Genomic DNA, 26,361 nt, shown 5'->3' on the forward strand with positions numbered 1-26,361 from the left:
TGAGCTCAGGCAATTCACCTGCCTCAGCCTCCCAGAGTGCTAGGATTATAGGCATGAGCCACTGTGTCTGGCCCAGAACTCAATCTTATTTTGTCATATGACTTTCTGGGAACCAGGGTGAGAGTAATGCAAACTAAAAGTCCTAATTCTCTGCAGGTTCCCAAACTGAGAGAAACCAAAATCCTTGGCCTTGATGTGTTCAGTTACATAAAGAGAAAATGGATCTGAATATGTTAGATCATTCATATTCCCCCCATTCTCAGTCTCTGTGATGATGTTAAGAACAAGATGAATGCCTGCTTTCCCAGCTGATAAAGTTATATCTCATCCTTATTGAATAGAGACGTGTAGCCTTGGGACTATGTGGTTCAGTATAGTAGCCGTTAGCACATGTGGCTATATAAATTATTTTAAATTAGATAAAATGAAAAACCCAGGGCTTCAGTTGCAATTAACCATATTTCATATGCTCAATAGCCATGTGTCCTAGTGGCTACCATATTGGACAATGCAGATATAGGACCTTTTTTTCTTTTTGAGACAGAGTCTCACTTTGTTGCCCTCGGGAAAGTGCTATGGCGTCATAGCTCACAGCAACCTCAGAGTTTTGGGCTCAAGCCATTCTCTTGCCTCAGCCTCCTAAGTAGCTGGGACTATAGCTACCTGCTACAATGCCTGGCTATTTTTAGAAGCACAGTCTCGCTCCTAGGCTTGTCTCAAACTCCTGAACTCAGGCAATCCACCTGCGTCGGCCTCCCAGAGTCCTAGGATTACAGGCCTGAGTCACCATGCCCAGCCTCAGATATAGGACCTTACATCATCCCAGAACACTGTTTGGAAGACACATTTTGACTTGCCACATGTTTGATTTTCTATAGTGGATTCCTTGGGATTTCATTAATTCAGTACTTTTTCAAGACCTACTGGCACCAAGCACAGTGCTTGGTATTGGGGATGCAAATACGAAGTCAGATGTCCTTTTTGCCCTTGAGATAAATACTGCAGGAAGACAAATAACATAACTATTCTAGCACAGCATGATGAGGCTGAAAGATCCAGAGCTCCAGACCTCCAGAGACCTAGTGGATGGAGGGTAGAGAGGGAGAGAGAAGGAGAGAAGGGAGTGTAATTCAGACTGGTGAGGGGTCAGGAAAGACTTTGTAGAGAAAGCCCCAGTATGCAGAATACTTCCACGGTGGACATGGTGACATTGATAGGTAACCTGATAAAATGCTCATTCCTTTTTGAATATTTTTGTTGTATGCACTTTTAACAAACCACATCCTTTTTCATCCTTTGGAGTTAGGGTTAGGTGTTACTGTGTAGCATACTCACTTGCCCGTTAATGATATAACTCATCCTTCCAAACCCACAGTTGCCACTTCAATCTTTCGTCCAAAGGGCGAAAGAATTTAAAAGAAACAGCACAACTTCTCCCAGGCCCAAAAAGACAAGTGAGGTCAGAAGAATGAATGATGCTGACCACTCCTAAATTCAATACTAGATCAAGGCTAAAGTTTCCCTCCAATTTATATCACTCAATGACTTCATATACCCCATGCTGTGGATCTAGTTTTCTAGGAGAAGAGAAAGCCAGGGATTCAAGAATTTAGGGGGTCACCTCGATGGATCATGCTCTTTTAGTGCTCTTACATTTGTAGCAGATGATTTTATTTGTGGCTGTGGGAACCTGGCTCCTTCAGAACCAAAATCACCATATTAGTCATCTTAGTTCCCCTCACACAGGTAAAACTTACAGACACTGCCAGCCAGTGTGACTAGAAGCTTGTGACAAATGACATGAGAAAAGTGTATAGGAAATAAGACAGCTGGATGTAGAGCTTATTCTAGCTTGGTCGGCTAGTTATCATCAGGGTTAAAATTGCAGGTGTGGTGGATATCCAGTCCTCTTTATAAATGGACCACTCCCACTGTACCTTCTATGTCAGTCTAAAAGTCACCCCTAACCTCAGTGTTCAGGGTATCTTTGACTACCAGGCGGTTTGGTTACATAGCACATACTCATCCTAAAGGAATCAAGAGTGCTACACAAAGTAAGAAAAAGGTAAATATGTTTTCTAAAGTGGATATCCATATCCGTGCCTTCACATAAAAGCATTTCTGACTGGGAATCCATATAGTGTGTAAATGGCAGACGCCATGATGGTGATGTGTTCAGGCCTGTATCATGGGTGTGATCTGTGCAGTCACACAGAGCCCTGGGCTTAGTTTAATGCTTTATCACCATCCTGAAATTCTTAATCATTTTTGAACAAGGATGTCAGAATTTACATTTCATACCGGGTTGTAAATTATGTCACTGGTCTTGGGTGTATCTATGTGGAAAAGGGCAAGAAGGGGTCTTTCCCCCTCATATGTATACAGTAGCATTCTTTCTTATTTCCTAACATTGAAAACACAGCATAGAAAAGTAGATGTCACCCCCTGAGTGCAAAAACCATCCAAATCTATATCAAGGAACTAGACATGTACTGTACACTATCTCCACAGGAGAAAGACTTCCCTTCCTTCTAACAGGCAGTACCAGTTACCTACCCTAGTATCCATCACAGAGTCAACACTGGAAGCTCTCCTAAAGCAGCAAACCATGGCCTGTGTTTTCATAAATAAAGTTTTATTGGAACACAGCCATACCCCTTCATTTACAAATTGTCTGTGGCCATTTTTGCCTTCAGGGATAGAGTTGAGCAGCTGTACCAAGCTACATGACTTGAGAAGCCCAATATATTTATTATATAACTCTTTACATAAAATGTTTGCAGACCCATATCTGGAAGTATTGGGTGGTGCTTGAAAGTGTGGTCCATGAACTGGCAGCATCAGCATCATGTGAGATAGTGATTTTCAACCAGTATGCCACAGCACACTGGTGTGCTGAGAGAGGATCTTAGGTGTGCCACGGAAATTTGTAAAGATTGTTAATCAAATTATTTGCAAAAGAAGTTCAAAGCACAGGAAGTTTATTTTTATTTTTATTTTTTGATCAACATAATTTAAGAGGGCCATAGAAGTTTAACTGTAGGCTCAAGTGTGCTATGAGATAAAAAAGGTGAAAAAACATTCATAGAGGAACATATTAAAAATGCTTGGCTTGGCACCCACAGCACAGTGGTTATGGCACCAGCCACATGCACCGAGCTGGTGGGTTTGAGCCTGGCCCGGGCCACATAACCAATAATGACAACTGAAACAAACAAAATAGCCGGGCATTGTGGTGGGCGCCTATAGTCCCAGCTACTTGGGAGGCTGAGGCAAGAGGATTGCTTAGGTCCAAGAGTTAAAGGTTGCCGTGAGCTGTGATACCATAGCACTCTACCGAAGGTGACATAGTGAGACTGTCTCAAAAAAAAAATGCAGGGGCCGGGGCCTGTGGCTCAAAGGAGTAAGGCGCTGGCCCCATATACTGGAAGTGGCGGGTTCAAACCCAGCCCTGGCCAAAAAATGCAAATGTTAGCATTCCCCTGCACACAACTGAATCAGGAACTTTGGGGGCGGACCTAGTAATCTGTATTTTAACAGATTGAGGTGTTGGGTGTTTCTCATATCTGCTCTAATTTGAGAGCCAGTGTCCTAAAGAACCACGCAAGTGTTTAACTATGTCAGTTCCATCTGCTTTCTTTCACCGCTAGCCACAGCGCACTACCATCAAAGTCTAACTCCTAAAACCATTCCCGGCTTCTGGCCAAGATGGAGGAACAGAAACCAAATTTACCCTCCAGTCTGAAGTAACTAAAATATCAGACATATGAAACAATGATCTTTAAGATATTAAACATCAGGCTATGAAGAAGTATCCATGGTTAATGAGTTATTAAAATAAATATTCAACAAAGCCAAAGAACCAAGGTAAGATGATTTGTAATTCGATAAAAAGACTGTTAGCATAGGTTCGTTTGAAGGCACAGCTCAGCCTTCAAACAGAAGAAACTCTTCCCCCCAACCTGACTATTTCCATCATTTCAGAGTCGGCGTCTCTTACAGATCTGGTTCATTGGCATTGTCAGAGAAGCAGAGTTACGGGCATGGGTGAGGGTGTCAGCCCTGGGAAAGGCAGCAGCTGCCCATTCATTCCATTTCATAGCCGGCAGCATCGGCTTCGGCAGGGAGCACGTGAGAAATACAGGATCTCAGGCAGCATGCCAGACCAGCTGAATTAGAATCTGCCTTCCAGGGTGATCTGTGTGCATGGGAAAGTTAGAGAAGCCCATTTCTAGTCAACAGTCCCATCTTCCCAGTCTCAGGTGTAGCATCCTGAGCCCCTTTGACATGACATGCCTGCTTTCATGTTAAATGGTGCCTGGTGCTTTCTCCCTAAGACATGGCCCACTGGGTTTGGCCATAACACTCTAGCTATTTGCAAATCAAACAAGTTCCAGGGGCTATAATGAAGAAAAACAAAATGTCCCAAGCTGTTCCGCTGTCCTGAGAAGTGTGCAACTAGACTGCTTTTTTCCTGAGCCAAGCAAGTAGAATTTTTAACATCAAAGATTAGTGCCATACCATGCCATAGACAGGGCCTGAGAAGATAGGTGTCTAGTCACCTGAGAAAGCACATTTATAAGCACTCCCTTCCCCACTGCCCCCATGGTGCTGGGAGCACCTAGAGACAAAGGAAATGGATCTGTGATTCAGGCTGTCCCCAGTAGTCAAAAGCAAACTGACGTTTAGCCAAGCACCAACAGAGCCCGGTGTTGTGAAATTCATGCGAGCTAAGGAAGACCAATGCTTTTCTTGGATATTCCTATGAATCCACAGACTGAAGTTTCCCAAGCTTCAAACCAGCAATGACAACATTAGTTAACATGAATCAGAAAAAACAAGGAAAGCATTTTTTGACCGCTGTGATCTACTGATATATAAAAAAAATCAATACCAGGTAGCTTTCTAGCACATTTTACTAGTAATTTAGTAATTGATTCTCAATACCTCTCACCAAACCCTCAATACCTCTGTTGGGCTAATGTCTTAAGCCTTCACATCACTGGGCTGGTCTCTGGCTGAAAAGAATTTTAGGTTTTGCTTCGCACAAGAACTCCAGTGTGCATTAGCCTAAGACAGTTTAAATATAAATCACATAGTAGGGAGAAAAAAATACCCATCAATGGCCCTAACTCTCAATGGCGATTTTGTCTCCAAATAGAACCCTAGAACCTTTTCTGCAGGACAACAGAATAAAACACCTTTTGTCCTCGGGCTTGTGGATGGCAGTTGCCATGGCTGTGAGTTCACAGTGGCCAAGTGATTGGCTCAAGTTGTCTGTGATCTTGGCTGCAAATTTAATGCTGGCTCAGAGGGAGGGCCAGCAGGAACAAGGACTGAGATTCTTCCTCAGAGAATGAATGTCTCACACACACTACCCCCAGACACATGTATACCACCCTCCACAAACATACATCCCCCCAACATCCATCCTCACCCCCACGGACCCCTCTACACAGGGCTTTCCTTGCTACATTACCAATTCCTAATGAACCACAAAATTAAAAAGGAAAGACACAGGAGCCAAGCTTTATAACTTTCAAGCAACCAGCAACAGGAAAATGGAGGCAGAGAAAATCTTGCTTAAGAGAAGCAGAAGTGAATGTCAGCAGACAGAAGCCTCCCGGGTTCTGAGCTGGCTAAGTGGCAGTTCTCAACACTGGGCACTGTCCTTTCAGGGGATGTGTGGTGGCAATGGCTGGAGATACTTTGGGTTGTCACATCTGGTGAAGGGGGTGCTTCTGGCATCTAGCGCATGGAGCCAGAGATGCTGTTAAACATCCCTCAGTGTATAAGACAGGCCCCACAACAAAAAATTGCCTGGCCCCAGATGTCACTCGTGCTGAGGTCGAGAACCCCTGAGACAGCATAAATGAAAAATGTATAGTTTAGATCACTGGCTCTTAACCAGGGCAATTTTGCCCACCAGAGACATTTACCCATGTCTGGAGACATTTTTGGTCATCACAACTCACATCACAACTGCTGCTGGCTCATAGGTAGAAGCCAGAGAAGCTGCTAAATATCCTGCAATGCACAAGACAACCCCCACCCCCAACAAAGAATGACTAGACCCAAAATGTCAATAATGCCAAGGTGAGAAACTTTGCTCCAGGGTTACAATGTACAATTCTGGTCTCAGACATCTGGTGACACTGCCAAGTTCTAAAATTTCTTAATTTATTTCAGATTAATATGAGGGTACAAATAATTAGGTTACATTGCTTGCATTTATTACGTAAAGTTCAAATTATAGTTGAGTCAGTTCCAAAATTTTAAAAGAAATCCTTAAAAACTTTAATTTTGGGTGTTTTTTTTTTTTTTTTTGAGATAGAATCTCACTCTATTGCCCTGGGTAGAATGCCATGAAGTCATCCTAGCTCACAGCAACCTCAAACTCCTGGGGTCAATTGATCCTCCTGCTTCAGCCTCCCCAGGTGCCCACCACCACTCCCAGCTAATTTTCCTATTTTTCATAGAGGTGGGGTCTCACTTTGCTCAGGCTGGTCTCAAATTCCTGACCTCAAGTGATCCTCATATGTCAGCCTCCAAGAGTGCTGGGATCACAAGTGTGGGCCACCATGCCCAGACAAATTACTTTTGTTAAAAAAAAAAAAATAACAGAAGTTCTCAATTTTTTCCCTGTACATCAGAATCATTTGGAGAGCATCTAAAAATTCTAATGTCTCACCCAAGACCAATTACATAAGGATGTCCAGGGATGGCACTCAGGAATGACAGGGTTTTGTGTTATATTTTTTTTAAAACTTCCAAGGTGATTTCAATGAGCACTCTATTTTGAGAACCAATCTTCTAGAGTGGGGGTCAGCAAACTGTGATCCATGAGCCAAATTTGGCTCTCCATATGGCCTGGAGATTCAGGATGATTTTGACATTTCTAAAAACGTCAGGAAGTATACTTTGTGGCATCTGAAAGGTGTATGAAGTTCAAATTTCTGTGACTTTAAAGGTTTATTTGCACATAACCACACTAACTCATTCACACTTGGACTATGGCTACCTTCAAGCGACAAAGGCAGGGTAGCTATTTACCATCTGGCCTGTTATAGGAGAGGTTCAGGTAGACTCCTTAAAGAACAGTTGTTCTCTCAAACTTTAACATGCCTAGGCTGAGTGCAGTGGCTCGCACCTGTAATCCTAGCACTCTGGGAGGCCAAGGCAGGTGGACTGCTTGAGCTCAGGAGTTTGAGACCAGCCTGAGCAAGAGGGAGACCTCCATCTCTACTTAAAATGAAAAACAGAGGCAAGAGGGTCACTTGAGCCCAAGGGTTTGAGGTTGTGGTGAGCTATGATACCACAGCACTCTACCAAGGACAACAAAGTGAGACTCTGTCTCAAACAAACAAACAAAAAAAAACTTCAACATTCTTAGCAATTCCCTTGGGAACTCCTGAAAATGCAGATTTTGTTTAGATAGGTCTGGCCCACAAGCTCCCCCCTGTGATTCCAACCTTCTCCTCCATCAGCCCCCCTCTGAGCCAGGAGTGGGCTCTCTACTATGGTCTGTGCAGCCCTGGGAGACCTTTTCAGGAGGTCTGTGAAGTCGAAACTGACAGCATCAAGATGCCATTTACTTGTTTTACTATACTGACATTTCTGCAGTAAAACTACTGATGCCTTCGCAGGAATCAGGCCGTGGCACTACTGTATACTTGGCAGCAGCATATCCTTCACCACCATACACTTGCAGAAGAGAAATAAAAATAAAAAGCCAGTTAACTTAAAAAGGTTCTTGAGGGCAGTGCCTGTGGCTCAAAGGGGTAGGGCGCTGGCCCCATATACCAGAGGTGGTGGGTTCAAACCTGGCCCCGGCCAAAAACTACAAAAAATTTTAAAAAGTCCTTGATACCATAAAAAAATTATCAATTGTATTTAATATCAACCCCTAAGTACGTGTCTTTTGAAAAATTCGTGAGAAAATGGGAAGAGGGAAAGCCCTTCTGCTGCATACACACTGCACGATGGCAGTCTGGAAGCAAAGTTTTTGTGTAATTGACTTAGGAGGCGAACTAGCACGTTTTTTGTGGAAACCATTTTTCCTTCGAAGAATGTCCAATGAGCTATGGTTTTTTAGACTTGTGTATTTGGCAGAAATTTTCTCAAAAATGAACCAAGAAAGCAGCCTGTCACTTCAAAGAAAACAACTGGTAGTATCTGTTGCCAATGAACTTGGAAAACTTGTACCTGCCATAGTGAGACTGACAGCTTCCCAATATTAGAAGACTTTTGGATGAAATCAGTGGTGATATTAACAAATGGGATATTGCAGGGATATGGATTAATGAAATGTGTCAATATTTGAAAGATCTGCTTAACTCAAAGGACCATTTTTTTTTTCAAATCACCAATATGGAATGTTAAACAATCATTCTTTTTTTGGGTTGGGGTACAATGTGCTGATTTTTTTTTTCTATACAATCTAACGTGATTACATTTAACCAATCAACATAGCTTTCACCTCATTTACTTGATTATTGTGCCAAACATCTATGTTCTACAAGTCAAATCTGTGAAATGTAGACAATCATTTAGAAAATAAGAACCAAAGTGCAATATAGAGCAATGGGGTTTAATGGAACGGGGTGCAAAAAGATCATCGAGATAGTTTCAGATTCCGTATTACAAGTAGTCTTTAAGAAACCATCACTTACCGAATTTTGGTGTACTATCAAGAAATAATTCTATAATCACCTAAGAAGGCCATTAAAATGCTCCCTTCTCCAGCTACCTACCCATGAGAGACTGAGTTTTCTTCATATACTTCAACCAAAGCAAGATACCCCCAAGATTCCTCTGAATGAATGCCAATGTACGAATCCAGCTGTCTAATACTAAGTCAGATATTAAAGAGATTTTTCAGAAATATAAAACAGTACTACTCTTCTCACTAAGGCTTTTTCTTTTTTTTGTCTTGGAAAATAGTTATCTTTCCTAAACATTTAGGTTGACGCATAATGGTTTTATTATGACTTTAAATAAATATGTTTATTACTAAAGATATTTGTCAGTCACAATTTCTAATGTAGAAATTATGTATAGGTATAACCCACAGCAAAAGCGTCATAGCTCACAGCAACTTCCAGCTCTTGGGCATAGGTAATTCTCTTGCCTCAGCCTGCTGAGGAGCTGGGACCAGACGCCTGCCACAACACACGGCTATTTTTTTGTTGCAGTTTGGCTGGGGCCAGGTTTAAACCTGCCACCCTCAGTATATGGGGACAGCACTCTACTCATTGAGCCACAAGCACCACCCCCCCCACACACAGCAAAAGCTTTTTGGGTTCATCAATTAAGGCTTTTTAACATCCAAAAGTCTGTGACCCACTGGTATAGCGCATTAAGAAGATACTATAAAGCAGGGGCCCTCAAACTTTTTAAACAGGGGGCCAGTTTGCTGTCCCTCAGACCATTGGAGGGCCGGACTGCGGGCCTCAGGATGAGTCAGCTGCTAAGCAGGACAGGCAGCAGCGGCAAAAACACCGGGCAGGCCGGATAAATGTCCTAGGCAGGCTGCATGTGGCCTGCGGGCCATAGTTTGAGGACACCTGCTATAAAGTCAGTTGACACGAGGCTTCCTATTCAAGAGCAAAGCATCAAATCTCTTAAATGATAGGCGCGTCTCAGTTCTCTCTCGACTTTCTTATGGTCCTAGACGTAGAAGTTCAACTACACGATGCTAAGAATGCAGAACCTATTTCTAATGATAGAAAGAGAATTGCTTTTCAGGAGGTCCTTCTAAAAGCTTGCTCCAAAATCTGTTTAATAAGAGATTTTCATTTTTGTGGCACACTGTGAGAGTCTTAAAATAGATTAGCCTCTGACATTCGCAATATGGCATGAGCAGAAGATAAAATGATTATATAAAAGATGCACTTGCATGGCTGGGAATAAACAAATTCAAGAAACAGTTATTTGTTAGTCTCTGCCTTTGCCTTCTGTGGGAACTGGCTTTGGTTTTCCCAAAGGCCACGTGTGTGATCTTGGCCTGGTGAAGTGGGGAGCACCAATGGAGGAGGTCGATGTGGAGTAGGGGAAGCTGGTGTCAAGTGCAGAAGACACAGATTTTAAGAACCGAGAGAGCTAGAGGGCCCTCCAGAAATCTGAGAACCAGAACTATCTGAACTGTTGAGCTTTCGTGGCACTCAGCCTCCTTGACCATCTGGAGGCAGACGGCACCTCTGCTTCTCTTGATTTCATTCAATTCAATGAGCATCTGTTGAATTGCTGCTGCATGTGTGAGGCACCATGCTGGGGGCCACAGGTGTGCCCTCCTGGCTTTGATCCTTGGGTAGATGAGGGAGCAGTAAGACAGACACATTAATATCCCTAAAGCAGAATGGAGAGAGGTGACACAAGGACATGGGAAGTGAGGTAGGGACAGGTCTCTTCAGTTAGCATGGGTTGCCAAGAAAGGGGTTTACACATGGTAGGAGGCAGATAGGCCTCAAAGAACAGAAAGGTTCCTGTGAAAAGCACGAGGGAAGGAGAGCAGGACCAACATGGGATGGGGGACATGGGGAATATTCAGGGGATGACTAAGTTTATCAAGGATGCTGGGGCCATGTCAGAAAGGCAGGTCTCCCCAGCCCTCCACAGGAGACACACGAGCCAGCTGGCAGCCTGTGCACTTCACTTTGCAGGAAAGTTTGTGAGCAGGCGAGTGACGTGATCTGAGGTGCACTTGAGAGAGATGAAGCTGGCACCGTGTGGGCTGGATCGGAGTGGGTGCAAACGCAACTCTTCAGCATAGGTGGTGGCAGAATGGGTCTTTCTGAGTTTTATTCAAGCGGGGCAGGGTGTCTTCAATGGAAGTGGGAAGGATAAAAATCAGGCAAAGTCATGGAGCTATTAATCAATATCACACACTATTTTCTAGGGTGAAAGAATTTATATGAACAAGTTTTCGTAAGGGCCATCTAGAAAATGCAAACTAATCTCAAGAGACAGAAAGCAGATCAGTGGTTGCTTGGGGAGGGGTTGACTGGAGAGGAATTACCAAGAGACATTAGGGATGGCGAGAGTGATGGCCACTCACCACCCTGCCGTGGTGCTGGTCTCCCATGTGCACATGTTAAAGACGACTTACTACATAGTGCTGGGAGCAGGGCTCACACCTGGAATCCTGGCACTCTGGGAGGCTGAGGCAGGTGAATCCTTGAGCTCAGGAGTTTGAGACCAGCCTGAGCAAGAGTGAGACCCCTTCTCTACTAAAAATAGAATAACAAGCTAGGTGTCATAGTGGGTGCCTGTAGTCCCAGCTACTTAGGAGGCTGAGGCATCTTTGGTGATTCTGATTCTGGGCACTTTAAAAAAAATCACTTAAAGAAATGCTCCCCAATACTACATTTAATGAAACATAAATGATCTTTTATATATCACTGAAAATAAAATGCTTAAGTACCCTGGAGAGAACACTAGATGAAAGTAGCTCATGACATTCACTTATCAGGACTTGGTTTATTACGGGAACACTCAGAGAAGGACCTGAAGGAGGACAGAGTGGCTGAGTTTCCAGAAAGAGCCAAGGGATCCTTTCAAGAAGGTCTGGATCTTAGTTGAGAGCCTGTGAGTAAGGATTCCCCATATCACACAGAAGCAAGGATTCTGGAGCCTGGACAGCAGAGGGATGTTTAATGGAGAAGATTTTAGGAAAGTGAGTGACTGGCAAAGTTTTTAGGTATTGCCTAACATAAGTAGATAGAATTGCAAAAATGTAAAAAAATATTTTGCAGTGTGCTAAAGTGTGATACTCTAAGTCTAGGGATGGCAATTGTTTTCTGTAAAGGGCCAGATAGCAAAGGCCATATTTTTGGCTTTGCAGGGTGTACAGAAGTTGCAGCTTCTCAACTCTGCTGTTGGAGGATGAAACCAGCCATAGACAATCCAATGGGCATGGCTGGTTCCAATAAGACTTTATTTACAGAAACACAGTGGGTGGCATTACCAGCCTGGTCTAAGTCAAGTCCTTAGGGGAATCTCCATTTATTACCCCTGCAAAAAACATGCAAGTAAACAAGGTTGTTTCAAGACACAGAAAGGCCCACTTCGATCCCATTATCTTACTTACCAGCCTGACATTTCATCCCCAGAGTTAGTCCTTAGGATGAAACCATCACCCGTGGAAGTTTCCAGATAAAATGCAAACGTGGTGATCTTTAGAGAAAGCCTCATCCCATCTAAATGACTGACAACTAGAGCATTCTGTTTAGTGCAAAAGCCAGTTTATATAAGCTTTTCATACACGTGGAAACACATTAGGTGTGTGTGGCATATTTGGGAGTGAGCCTGGGCACCCAAAAGGACATAGCCTGAGGAGGTGGGGCGACCCAAGCAGCCAAGTTCAGCTACTTCATACTCTCCAGGTACCTCTAAGGGAGGCAAAAGATTTCAAAAAAATATTAGTTTTAAAGGACTCTTAACAAAAACATACAACACAAGGGGTATATGAAAGGCAGCAAAGATCAGATGTCACTGCTTCTAAAAGACTGAGATGTACTCACTCTTGAATAATCCAAGTTGGTGTCCCTAAAACCAGATGTCATGCCTGACAGCACGCTCCTGATCAACACTCAATACTGATCAATCTGCTTTTCATCTCTGCTTTCTTTGCCCACTCTAAGCTGACAGACGTAAGACCGAAGACAAAGGGGGCTGATATATCACAGACACAGTGAGCCGTTGTTATGTAATCAAACGCAAATCAGACACTCACAATATACCAGATGTTTAAAAATCGAACGTTTGTAAACAAATACTTGACATATGGGAAGTATGTCACACTTGACATAGTAGTCTTTGGAAATAAACTATAAAATAGTTAACTGCTCTATATGGCATAATTTTGGGAAAACTACAGGTGATTTGAAAATGAAATAATGGGTATATAGCAGAAAACAAAATGCAAAGGACTCTAAAAACCTCAGGAACTTTACAGCATGAACCAGAGCGATAAAGCTGTACATGTGTCCAGCACATAAAGTGAAACACCCTGAGTAACGGGAAGCCACCAGAGGGAACGGAGCGGCGCCACCATCAGACAGGGCACATGAGCAGACTATGGGTTATGCTTGATACCCAACCAGAGAGAGTGCACACAGAAAGATTAAGGATTCTTTTCACCCTCAATATATTTCAAGTGTTTTGGAGACCTCAAACTTAGTGGCTTTATAATGTTAGGTTAGGGAAGAATGACACTGCAGAACAATGACAAAAATCTAGTAGCATTTCCCAGGACTTGTCCCTTTACAAGGTGGATCCAGTGCACAAGTGGATCTAGTAAGGCCCAGGGGACAAAGGCTGCAGTTCCTAGGGCCTTCCTGACATTGCACCTGGGCGCACGCAGACCAGAGCAGCACAACCTAAGTCACGGCCCTGCTTGTCCTCTCCTCTCAGTCCTCCATCCTCCGCAGCGCTCAGGAACCCATTCTTAGAAAAGCAAATCACACCCGGGCTTCCTGCAAAACACCAACATTACCCCATGCTCTCCTCTCACCACACCCACCGTCATATTCCACACTGAGAGGGGTGTTCTTTACACTTCTGGAATTCTCTATAACCATCTCAACCTCAGCGTCAAAGCAATTTGGATTTTAGAGGAGGGAAATCAGCGACTGGTGAAGTAGGTGGTTATTGCACTCCTTCCTTGAGAGACTGAATTCTGAGTTACGGATTTATCAGCGTATGAATGGTCATTCTTGGTCCCTTGGTGTGTGGCTTTTATTAAGTTAACAGCATTTTACATGTCACTGAATTAAAGAGGGAGAGGAGACACATTTGAGCATTTCTCCCAAGTTCCTATCAATTGCTTTGTTCTCTGGCCCTCTCTTTGCCAGGAAGAAACAAACCTTTCCCACCTTCACTGCCCTTCCCCAATCCCTTGCATCAGACAAGGAAGTAAGAGCATCAAAAGTGATTGCCCTTCAAACCAACTAGGACTCAGCACATTATTGACCCCTCTGGCAATGCTTATACATGCCTTTCTAGAATCAGAGAAGGAAAGAAAAAGGAATGACTACCCTAAGCAATTCTCTGGCTATTCCAAAGATATATATATATTTTTTTTATTGAATGGTAACTATCCAAAGATATATCTTGAGGATAAATTCCCTTCTTCAATCCCTTCCTATCTTCTCCCTTCTCGCTCAGAGGAAGTATTCTCTACCTATCAAGCACAATATTCCATCAGATGGGAAGTCAGCATTAACCATTCCTGGTTTCACTGCTTGCCACATCTTAGACTTTCATCTCAGGTCTAGGCCCCCAGGGTGCCATTATGGTTATCTATCCTTCCGTGTCCTGTAGGTCTGGAGAAGGTGCTCACACTACCTCCCCAAACAAGCTAAAAAATGAAATGGAAAAAGAAGTATGCTGAAAGAATTCACATACAAGTCAAACAAAGCAAAAAAAAAAAAAAAAAGAATAGGGGGAAAAAAATTACATAAAGGTCAAGGTGAAGGACACAGGTACCACCTCAACCTTTCCAAAGGGGAAGAAGGTAGCCTCTCCGCTACACTCACTGCACAGGTGGAAGACGGAGAGGCAGTTCTCTTTGGCAAAGGTTTCTTGGTCAGCCTGTATCAAAACCTCTTCCCCGCCCTCACCCCATGGAAAGAAGCTGAGAACTCTGGGGAAAAAAAAGACATGAGAGCCATATGGAATTCTCTATTTTTCCCTCACACCATCTGGTTGGGGATCTAAGTACGGAATGGCAACTGCATTGATTTAGGAGCCAACACAATTGCTAAGCAACTAAGAAGGTGATGACATGGCTGAATTAGGTCCCTTTACTCTATAACCCGCTTGAGGAACAAATGGTCCCTGAGTTTTGGGCCGCAGTAGGATCTTTCTTCTGATGCTTTCAGTTAATGCATGCAAAAAGTTAAAACTATATGTGTGGTTAGAAGCATTTCGGGATTGGAGTTTAAAGATAATTCTTTTTTTTTTTTTCTTTCTGAGACAGAGTCTCCCTCTGTCACCCCAGGCCAGATTGCCATGTCCTCAGCCTAGTTCACGGCAACCTCAAACTCTCGGGTTCAAGCAATCCTCCTGCCTCAGCCTCCTGAGTAGCTGGGATTACAGGCACCCGCCATGACACCGGCTAGTTTTTTTAGTTTTAGTAGAGATGGGATCTCACTTTTGCTTAAGCTGGTCTGCAACTCCTGAGCTCAGGTGATTCACCTGCCTCAGCCTCCCAGACTGCTAGGATTATAGGCATGAGCCATCATGCCTGGCTTAAAGATAATTCTTTAAATCAAATTCAGTGATTTTGTTTTTTCTCCCCCTCAGGCAAGAACCTGTTTCTGGAATTCACACTTGCAGTATCCCCAGCAACCTGACGCTGTTAGTGTCCCACAGTCTTTCATCAAACCCTTCTAGAATTCCAAAAAGTTGAAAACCAAGGGTTTTTTTTTCCCCTAACTCATCTGGCAGTGAAATCTATTGTGATCTCACCTTCCCGGCTGCCAAGACCCAGCCAGATGGACAAGGGGCTGTTTGTAGCCTTCATATATCTGACATGGGCTCGCCAAAGAGATGACTGGGTTAGGTTTGCAGAGGCGTCCAGACCTTGCTGGTGGTTGGTGCACTATATGGTGTGTGCACTTACTCCCTTTTGAAAACCCAATGTCTTTGGAATACTGGAAGAAACTGTTTCAGAAAAGAAGTCAGAGCCTTGTTTTTTTTCCCCTCAGCTGCCACTTCTTAGAATACCCACACTGTGGTGTTTGGCTGTAGAATCAAGCATATGAGTCTTATTGCAATGCTTTTATGGGGAACTGCCCAAAAAGTAGAGAATGTTCTTCAAGAGCAAGTGATAGAGGTTGTTTTTCTCCCTAATAAGAGTGTTTACTCCTTACCACACAGTTTATAATAAACTAAAATCCAGGGAAATTACATTTTTCCTGGATTTCCAACTGGCCTGGTGCCATCTAATACTTATTCTTAGAATGAAGACTGGCCTCCTTCAAGTAGCACTTTATGATAACTTGGGAGCTTTCTTATCTTGAATTATGTACATCGAATGGCTTTTGTTAGGGAGATTTTAAAAAAGCTTTTGAGATATAATTTAGATAAACATAAAATTCACCTGTTTTAAGTGTACAATTCAATGGTTTTTGAGTCAATCTGTGGAGTGTGTAACTATCACCACAGTCTAATTTTAGAATATCTTCCTCACCCCATAAAAGCTCCATCAGTACTCACTCCTCTTTCCCCTTCCCACCAGCCTCTGGCAACCAAAAGTCTACTTTTGTCTCTATGGATTTGCCAGTTCTGGAAATTCAATATAAAAGAAATCATAAAACATTTGGGCTCTTGTGTCTGGCTTTCTTACTTCACATCAGTTTTTGAGGTTTGCCTGTTGTAGCACACATCAGTGCCTCACTCCTTCCCATGGCTGACTGGTGTTCCACTGTATGGGTCGATCTCCTCTAAGGGGAGTTTTTTGTCAGGATCCCCCCCTAGTCTTTACAGGAGCTCTGAGAACGGATGCCTGATGTCCCCTGGTGCTCACTCTTTTCTACCGGACAGCTCTGTGTCCGATGAAGGCAGGCACAACCCAGATGTAGAACTAAATCCTAAGCCAAACTTTGCCTTCAGCAAGCTGAGAATACAATTTAGATTTTAAAGGAAAAAGAAAAAGTTGTCTTAATTTAATGCTAGATTCTATGACTGTGTAATCGAATGGGGATCTTACACTGTAACTCGGGATTGCTCTTTCTGGAGGTGTACATGCTACATGTACTCCTGCAAAAGTAAGCAAGCATTTGGGAGAAATGATGTTACGGGGTGATGCCAGATCGCAGCAGTATTTGAAGCCCTTTGTGTTCACATCTTACATAGTTTGAATTACAGCTCCATCTTGGCAGAGTCACAGAATTTGAGCTAACTGAGCTGAGCATTAAGGCATGTGTAGACGTCAGGGATATGTGAGGATAGGTGTTCACATTGCTCAGCATTCTCCCCTTCCTGGGTCCCCACATCTCATCCAGACCTAGCACCTAGCAGCTCTGAGTGGCCGATGTTCCTCACCTGCAAGGATAATGGAGAGCCGATCCAATGGACCTATCTGAGGGGAGTTGGGTACACAGTTATGCCATCCTGATTCACAAGCTTTGACTTTTCTTTCTCAAAGGCAATGACTGATGTTAGGACAGGGTGCTGCCAGGAAGACATTTGGGGATGCTCACGGTACTCTCAGAGCCAAGGCTCCTAGAGGGCCCTGGCCCAGTTCTTGGCCCCCTGGGGGACATGTCTGGCCCCTCCACCATTATTGGTTCAGACACTGGAAATTTCCTGGTTAACCCAAAGGCATATCTGACTGTACGCTGCTCCCTTTGAGAAGAGGTGAGAGTGAGGAAAGAGGGAGAAGAAAGCAGACAAGGATGGGGTGGGATGGGGAAGGGGAGAGAAAAAGAAAGATGATTAGAAATTTGTAAGGAGCCAGTTCCACCCATGCCCGTGTGAACAAATTAATGGATCAAGCAAAACATAAAATACCACCAAACTGAAAAAGCCATTACAAGTAATAGCACAGATAACAGTTGACTTGCTATTAGAATTCACCCCGAGGCTGTATTTACCTGGACCGCTCAAGGGGCTAGCCCTGTCCCCCAGGGTTGGCACGGGATGGTACTGGTGGTTCTTTGAGCCTGGGTACATCCAGTGGTACCTGCCAATTTCCATTTCAGCTCTGCTGTTCACTGCCAATTTCAGGTGGCAAAGAGTCAGTGTCTCTATCTCCAGCAAAGATTCTTATCAGCATTTTATTTACTCTTTTACCATATAAAAGAAATGGGGAAATTTAAAATATATGCTACTGAAATTCAACCCTTCAGTACCAGCTTATCAATGTGACACAATAAATTGAGAACGTTGAAGTCTCCTCCTCCCTTTTTGAATTTAAGTTAACATAAATCCCCCAGACTATCTTTTATTTTCTCTATCTCCCCTCCATGCCCCTCCAGTTAAAATGCTCATTGGGGAAGATACTATTTATAGTGAAAATTTGGCATCTCACGATAATATTTTTCTTTCTATTCATTTCCTTTTCGGACAGACAGAGCACTATAATTACTGCCAGCTGCACAAGCAAAGGTGAACACAGGCTCACTCTCCGACATGGCACCCCGTGGTTCTGGTCCTGAAAATTGGGCAAATAATCCTGTGATCTGCGGAGTCTTGGACAAAATGCCTGTCCTCCCACTGGCATCTGCAGCATTCTCTGTCACCTCATCTTACACTCAGTATGTCAGAGTCTAGAATGTTCTGGATTAAATTCTGTTCCACTTATCTCTCTGTGTGTTATTGAGAAAGGGCTCTTGGTCTTGGGGGACTCGAACCACTGCTTATTAACATGCAGTATGACACCCGGCCCTCCCAAAGGGCTCAGGTCTCCATCTGATAATACGACTATACAATGTTTCTCACTTCTTAGGGACTAGAGAGAAAAATCCCTACCAATTTGCCTGGCACAGAGTAAGCTTCAGGTAACTGTTAGTTGAATTCAAATCTTTTTTTGATTTGAAATTCAAGATTGAATTCAAAGATTTGAATTCAAATCTTTTTTACATTGATTGTGAATTAGAATCTTGAAATCCCAAAGAGACCATAAGGTAGCTATGGCCAGTTTATGCGTGAGAATTCCATAAAACCTAATAAGAGGTTATATCCTCTGGGATATCACTGATATTTAAAGATGAAAAAATGATTCCAGCACTGATGTGGGTAATTATTCCATCGGAAAATCAGGTTCCAATGACCATCTGGCAGCTCAGACCACCTAGGAGAAGGAAGTGGCACTTAGGCCACCTCATGCCCTGACCAATCTCACAGGCCTTTATGAAATCCCAACTGCACTCTCTATCAGCTCTGAAAGCTCTCAGGATATTTCAGATTGGGAAGCAGAGACATACTTTCCAAGGTGGTGTTCTAGAAAAAAACTTGTTTGACTTCAAGGTAAAGTAAAAATGTCTTGTTTAAAGGGGGGGAAAGATGGCAGGATAAAACCAGAAACTGCACAGTGCAACTATTTTTGCTGCTGTTTTTGTCATAACAATGGTGATCATTGTAATTCATGGAGTACTAACAATGTGCTAGTCGCTGTGCTCAGCACACACCTCTGTCAGGACCACCCTATGAAATAGATACTATTATTATTCAATCTTTACAAATGAAGCACCCGAGGGCAATGAGAAGGTAATGAGCACTTGCCCCAGATGCTCAGCCAGGGGGCAGAAGAGCCCACGTGTGAACCTCCACAATTGGACTGTGGAGGACACATTTTTGAAACCACCATGTGGCCTGTGCATTTGCTGCAATTTTCTGCTGTTTTGCCAGCAGCGGTTAGATCCACAAGTGTTTGTCTGAGGTCCATTTGGAAGTGAGTTGTGCTTCTGTGTCACCTAAAGAAATGGTTCGGCCCCTAAGCTGCTGATGTTATTTCAGGTTCCTTAAAGTTTTTTACTCGTAGCCTTGCCTGGATTTAGATTCTGCTCTACAGTTGGAAAGATTCTCTCTCAGGCATAGGTTGTGTTACCTTCTTTAAGACAAGGAAATCTAGTAGGGCTGATAGAAAGAACCAGAAGGAGGTCAAACTGTCTCATGGTATGATCTGATTTCCTCTTAGTAGTGTGGCTGTGAGCCTGCCATATAGACAAGCAAGAGGATTCTAAGCAGCTCTGTCACTTTGGAGCGGAAATTTTTCATCTCCCTTTTCAAAAATTTAGCTTTATATGCCCAGAACACAGTAGGTGGCCAATAAATATTTGCTGAATAAATATTTGGTTGAAAACAAGAGAGCAGCCTGGAACCCTGTGGAGCCAGAAATGGACCTCCAAGCCTCCCACCAGGCTGACTCCCACGCAGGACAGGCCACGTGATTCCGAGACTCTCAGCAGAGGTTTGCCATGCTCTGTGCTCACCTCTTCCTTCACCTGCAGGGGGAAGTCTCCAGACATCTGGGCAAGCAGGCGCAGGCTGTGAAGCAACAACCATGCAAAACCATGGGCTACCCAACTCTAGTATGTTTTCTGAGAAGAATGTGGCAGCCATGTCTGAGACCCTTCATTCTGCACGAAAGTAGGACTAAATCCAGCAGATGTGGAAGTGGGATCTGAACTATATGGATAGTTTTCCAGCCCCTGGACTAACATTTAACAGTAAATCTTTAGATGTGGAAGAAAAGAAAATGACTTCTACTTTCTATTTTTGAGCCAAACTTACATAAAGGCATTAAATATCACGTCACTCATAAAATTTCAAAGAGCACAGTATATACATTTTAATCCCAAGCATAGGGTCCCAAGACCTAGAAGGGAGTCACAGGATTCTTGGGGGATATTAAAATGCCCTGTTGACTCTGGGTGCCTGGGAAGAAATGGGAAAATGGTTTACACCCTACAGAGGCAGGCTGCAAAGTGTTCTCCCTCAGAGAGTAGAGACAGATGGAGAGAGTGGTGGCAGCTTATGGAGACAGACAAGACCGAATAGTCATCACCCAAGGTGGGTAGGAAATAAATAATGGGAAATCGAAAAAAGGAAACCAAACAATGCCTTTTTTCCTTTCTTTTCACCCATTTTCTTAGATGATGTAATTTAGTGACAAGTTTGAACAACTGAACTGAAGACTAGTATGCGTTTTAGCATCTAGGAAATTATTTCTAGAAGCAAATGAGTGACAAATGCTGAGCTCCCTAGAGACCCTATTCACTGGGCAATGTCTTTCAGAGCTGTATTTTTCATCCTAACTTTTAAGCCATTATTTAAAATAACAATAGTATACGATATAGTAAAGGCTGGCAATGGTGGCCAACTCTTTTTGAAAATAAAGTTTTATTGAAACACAGTCACATCTATTTCTTTACATACTATCTGTGGCTGCCTTCATGCTACATGGCAAAGCTGAGTGGTTGCAACAAAGACCATGTGGCCTGCAAAGCTAAAATATTCACTATCTGACTCTTAAGGAAAAAGTATATTGACCCCTGATTTTGAATATAGTATAGTAAAGCTTGTATAAAGAGGTTGATGTAATTAATAAAATCAGTCTATAAAATAGGATTTTTTTTCTTATTTTATTCTCTCTGAAGAGAATTATCACTGGGTTGTCTAAGGATCAAAATTCCCTTCTATAGTATTGTTGTCTACTATTGAATCTGCCACCGATCGGCAAAATTATGATTAAAATCAAGATTATACTATTCCCAATGGTCCCAAAGATGACTCAGCACCCTTGTACTCCTATAACGTGAGCTAAGAGGAGAGAGGAAGGATGACCTTTCAAAGAAGAATATTATTAAATAAATGAATGAACAAAGCTTGTTTGTGAAGCTGGGATTATCACCTCCCAATCTTAAAAGCCCGTGCGGTCGTGTTCTTCCTCCATCTTCCTCCATTCCTATTCCTAGCTAGCCACCTCACCTGTATGTACATTTGGTCCAAAGGAGAAAAAAGCAAGAGGATGTTTTTGGACCAATCCAATTCATCACCAGTCCCAGTGAGGGGAAACCTTAAGTCATGGGGACACTGGGTATTTTGCATGTTCTCAGATACGTCAAGACTGACAGTCGTTTCATTGAGATCATTTACTCCACATTGACCCTGTACTTTAGCAGAGAAATGTGAGCTTAAAAAAGCTGACTTCAGGATTTATACTCAGTTTTCAAGGAAGGCAACTCGAAATTTCCAGAAATGGGCCAGACTTTTTTTTTTTTTTCCTAATGAAATAGCAAGGCCAAATCTTGAAAAAAAAAAAATCCTAATGGAACTGATAACATAAAACTAGGAGATGTACCGAGGCTCACTGAGATATTTTCCACATTTAAATTTTCTAAAAAAAAAAAAAATTCAAAGAAGCCTTATCATACCTACCACATATGTCCTGCACCATCTGGCCGGGCAGTTTTCTCTACAGCCTATTCCCCAGACACCACCTCTTCAGATGTCTACCTTGGCGAATTCTTATAGAAAAAAAGCTGCATCTAAGACTTCCTCTGTACCATGTTCATATAAGCAAATTAGAAAATGTCAACAAAAATCTCAAAATCCAATAATCTGGAGCTCATCAGGAATAGTTGAACCCATTAAATGTGTCCCTTTGGGTTTTTAGCACACGTGTCATGGATTCTACAAGACTGCTTTTCTTCCTAAACACAAAAGAAGAGCCAAACCAGCACACATTTTACTAAATTTTAAAAAAGAAATGATATCTATGCGATCAAAAAGATTTAAATGGCTGTGTTAATTTTTTAAGCAAAGTCAATAATCTGAAGTCATTTCTTACTTTAACGATAGCCTATCATTTATTTTAAATTACCCCTTGTTTCCCATTTACTATATTTCCCTTCCTATGTGGTTAGGAACTTAATTTGATGCCTGGAATGCTGGAATTTTTTTCAGCAGTGATTCATAGGAACTTAATAAGCCTGAGATTGTTTCAGATCTCCATTTCCTTCATATAATAAAAATAATTTTCATAACAGATCCTTCCTTTTTTTCAGCACAGCAAGCTGTTATGATTCAATTATTTTTCTACCCAGTGATTAAGTGTGCCCAGCAATTCCAGATACATTTATTTCTACAAATGAAATAACATCAAGTAATCCTCCACTGAAATCAATGGAAACCTGTTCTCCATCTTTTTATTAACTCAGTCTCATGATCTATTTCCTTCCATTCTGTCTTCTTCATTTCCGAATCTGCTTACTCGATCCTTACGCTTTGATTTAATTTAATGCTTTTAATTTAAAAGCTGTCGTTTGTAATAATTTGGCATTTCTTGTATCTAAGAAAACCTGCTTGCTTTCTGCAAAAAATGTGGTCATCTATGATATTGGTATTTCGGTAAGAAAAGCTTTAAGAGTGTTTCAAAAAACACAAATGATTTCCTATTTTATGAATGTGGATTATTTCCGTCTAAAGCAGGAACAAAGTCATTCTGATTTAAAGAAAGAGCTCTCTTTGTAGGAGTCAGTGAATCACAATAGCTGGGATGTGTTATCCTGCCGAAACTCCCAGGAAAAGACCCCAACTAGAAAAGCGAGGTCAATTTATAAATCTGGGTTTAATTTACATTCTTAATAGACGCTGTAATAATTATCTACAGCTATTAATTCCAAGCTACTGGGTACTAGCCATTAGGTAATAATACCCTAAATTAAGAGATAGGCATTGCCCGTCACCGATAATTAAAAACAGAAAACAGGAAAACAGAGGGGAAAAAATATATGTCTAAAAAACTGTGTAAACAGACAAAATTTAAAGAATTAAATGCAGTAAATAAAATCCCTTGCTGAAAGGCTTAAAAGAAAGAAGGCTTAAAAAGAAAGATTCCCCCCAGCACAAGAATTATATAACACATTCTATAAGAGGTCAAATTTCTAAATATTAATTTCAGTGAAATCAACATTTATTTTATAAACTTAAAACCAATTCCAAAGGAATACTAGAGTGACAACATGAATAACCATTTGTGGCTCGTGTCTTATGCCTCCGTGTACCTGAATGACCACGGGCGAGCAAACTGGGAAGCTACCAAGCAGATACTCATGTGAGTTTTGACTTTGTGCGGCTGGCATGTGAACTTGTTCATCTCAACGCAGATTAGCAGATAAACCACCTTCCAGATCAACATTTATAGTGGGTCACATAACAATCACAACCCCAGTTGCTGCATATCAGGAAAATAAATTCCCTGGCTGGCATTCTTCTTCAAGCAAGCCCTGTACGTGTGACGCTAGCTTTCGGTAGCTTCGTATTTTTTAATTATTTACCAAGCAGCTCATGTTCCTACATTTAGGTAATTTTAAAAGTTCCCCCAGGAATTATCTTTTGCTTCTAATTTTGTCTCTAAAACCATAGCTAAAGAGTTTTTGTATTCAGGTTGTTAGGAATGAAATGGCAACCTGTAGATTTGTTATTAAATTAATATTTCATTGATGTAAAATAATAGCAATTCATAAGACCAGATGATGATGAGATACACAATTGTGTAGGAAGAGTTTTATGTTGGTTATGTATCCCCTCGCTTGCCTTTGGAGAGAAAAAACAAAAGGTCTGTTTTTGCAGAGACCAAAATGTCTTGCAGAGACCAAAATGGTTTCATCTGCCATGGGCAAATACCACATTAATAAAAATAAAAGTATGTACTGAACAAAATCATTTAATTTCGGGAAAATTTGCTATAAACTGTGACAGGCTTCCTGGGGACAATGCTATTACATTATTTTATCCCTGCCCCCAAACATGCAATCGGGTAGACTCTAATCATCATGGCAATGCATCTTGAAAGTTTTATCTCACTTCCTCAGCTGCCCGAACATTCCCAAGAGCTTCTCCCATCAACATTGGTCATTCATGAAGATTTTTTAAAAAGACACATACAAGAAAAGGTCGGGTAGGTATTCGGTAGGGGAGGAGGGAGGTTTGATAGGAGGATTAAACTAAACTACCAATCTTAAAATTCAATTGCTATGTGCTTAGTGCCACTGCACTGTATACTTAAAAATGGTTACAATGGCAAATTTCCTATCATATTGTATTTTGTCATATGGAAAGAAAATTCGTTAAAAAATGAAATTTCTCTGTTTAGGGTAAAATGTTACTGTGTACACATGAAAGGTGATATCAAAACAAGCACCCTTTACCCCAGCATACCCTTAAGTTGAAGAACATATAATTTCCATTTTTGAAGGTTTAAAAATGGTTGATTACCAGCAATTTCATATGGTTCAACCTACATATTTATGAGTAAAACGAAGTTATGCCTCCATCCTGGAGAATTGCCATTGTTTAGGAACTATGAGGGGACGTAAAGGCTGTGAGAAATAACCCTAGCGTATGGGCTTCTGATATTAGAGCCACTGCGGTTATGAATTGTGTTTTTGTGCATTTATGACAGCCTTTAGCTCCGAGTGAAGGAGATGAATCACGGTGCAGTGAGAGACCACTCAGCTAATAGTGGCCGGGCTGATTCTACGGGGCATCAAACTGAAGATCAATCATTATTTGGAAAAAGATTAATTTTCGTGTCTATTTTTCTGACTACAAAAACAATCATTCCCTCGAAAAGCCATTCTGTAAATCAAAGTTGCAGTATGGCCTAAGATTCGGCTTAAGGAATAGACCCTTTATCAATTTTTCTCCTCCCCAGTCCCCAAGTCATAATTAACAGGAGACCCCATCTTCCCGTCAGCACCAGGTGACAGAGCTGATGTCCCCCCTCTCTGAAGCTGCCACTGTGAATGATTATTACAAGTCGTAGCCAGGGCCTGATACGTGGAAAGAGCAATCATATTAGAATAAGAACATGAGAGAATGTCCAAGTCACTATAGCATTAGTGGAACCGAAGCAGAATCAATATCCATGCCCCTCCAGCTCCTCCTCAGCTTAGCGAAACACACATTCCATGTCCCGTGCTAGAGAACATGCAGAACACAGGACCTAGATCGGGATTAATTGCATTAATAAGGAAAGATAGTTTCCCCAATCCATCTGCCCAAGGTAACAAACTACGGCTGTCCTTCTCTGAAATATCATGTTTGGTAGGAAGGTTTGGAACAGGAACGAAGACAGGCTGCTCTATTAATTTAACATCAGCCACAGGAAAAAACAACCCTGAAAACAAGACTGTGCCATAAGGATTGTCTCAGAGACATTTTAAAAGAGACAAAACTGGGCTAACCCTTTTTAAGCAGCCCCCCCACCCCACCCCAGCAAAAAGCTTTAAACAGGCTATTGTCAGAGCGCTGGGTACCTTTTCTCTCGTGGCTTTGTTCAGTATTTTCCTCGGCTGCAGTTTCCATGGCTGGCTTCACACCATCCACCAAAAATGCTTTGCCCCCTGCTCCCCCCAACACACACTTTTTCCCCTCCTCTTCCTTTTCTTTTGGACTCCCCTCCGTCTCCTATTCACACCCGCCTGATTGAGAGGCTCTGTTCTGCACTACAGTAGATCACAGTCCCTTCCAAGATGCAAAAGTCTTGTCAGCGTCAATTTCGCTCTGCCTACTGGTCCATAAAGACAGCTGCCAAGGATCAGACAGCCATACGTCACCGAGGATCCCAGTTATAAAACAGCCATTCTGTGCCTGATTGCACCTCTAGTCTCAATGCGGCTCCCGGGGGGAGGACCCGCTCTCCCCCAGCCCACCGGCTCTTCCTCCTTGCTCTCTTTCTTAAGATCTCGATCTCTCCAAATCTCTCTCTCTCTCTCTCCCCTTTCTTCTAGCTAACTACACCCAACGAATGCTAATTAATTCTCCTGGGAAAAAATAGATTTGTGACATCAGAGGAGGGGATGTGGAGGAGAAAGAAAAGAGCCCCCTCCCACCACGTGACCCAGT

General features: G+C 42.3%; 1 protein-coding gene across 4 annotated transcripts in view; it reads right to left on the reverse strand.

The window, feature by feature from the left end:
* The window catches only part of GPM6B (glycoprotein M6B), a 40,586-nt gene extending 14,589 nt beyond the window's left edge, over positions 1-25,997 (reverse strand). Inside the window, exons 1-3 of one of the 4 annotated variants that reach the window (XM_003793068.2) lie at positions 25,773-25,997; positions 21,812-21,847; positions 17,601-17,720 (exon numbers count right to left, since the gene is read on the reverse strand). In XM_003793068.2, the coding sequence (XP_003793116.1) occupies positions 17,601-17,720; positions 21,812-21,847; positions 25,773-25,821 (205 nt within the window). In that variant the 5' untranslated portion in view covers positions 25,822-25,997. The remainder of the gene's footprint in view (positions 1-17,600; positions 17,721-21,811; positions 21,848-25,772) is intronic. The other 3 variants (XM_012807167.2, XM_012807168.2, XM_012807169.2) reach the window with 3 other exon arrangements.
* Positions 25,998-26,361: the final 364 nt, after the last annotated feature.

The sequence above is a fragment of the Otolemur garnettii genome, unplaced genomic scaffold, assembly GCF_000181295.1.
Source record: "Otolemur garnettii isolate 467f Iridium unplaced genomic scaffold, OtoGar3 scaffold00065, whole genome shotgun sequence".
In the NCBI taxonomy this organism is placed as follows: domain Eukaryota; kingdom Metazoa; phylum Chordata; class Mammalia; order Primates; family Galagidae; genus Otolemur; species Otolemur garnettii.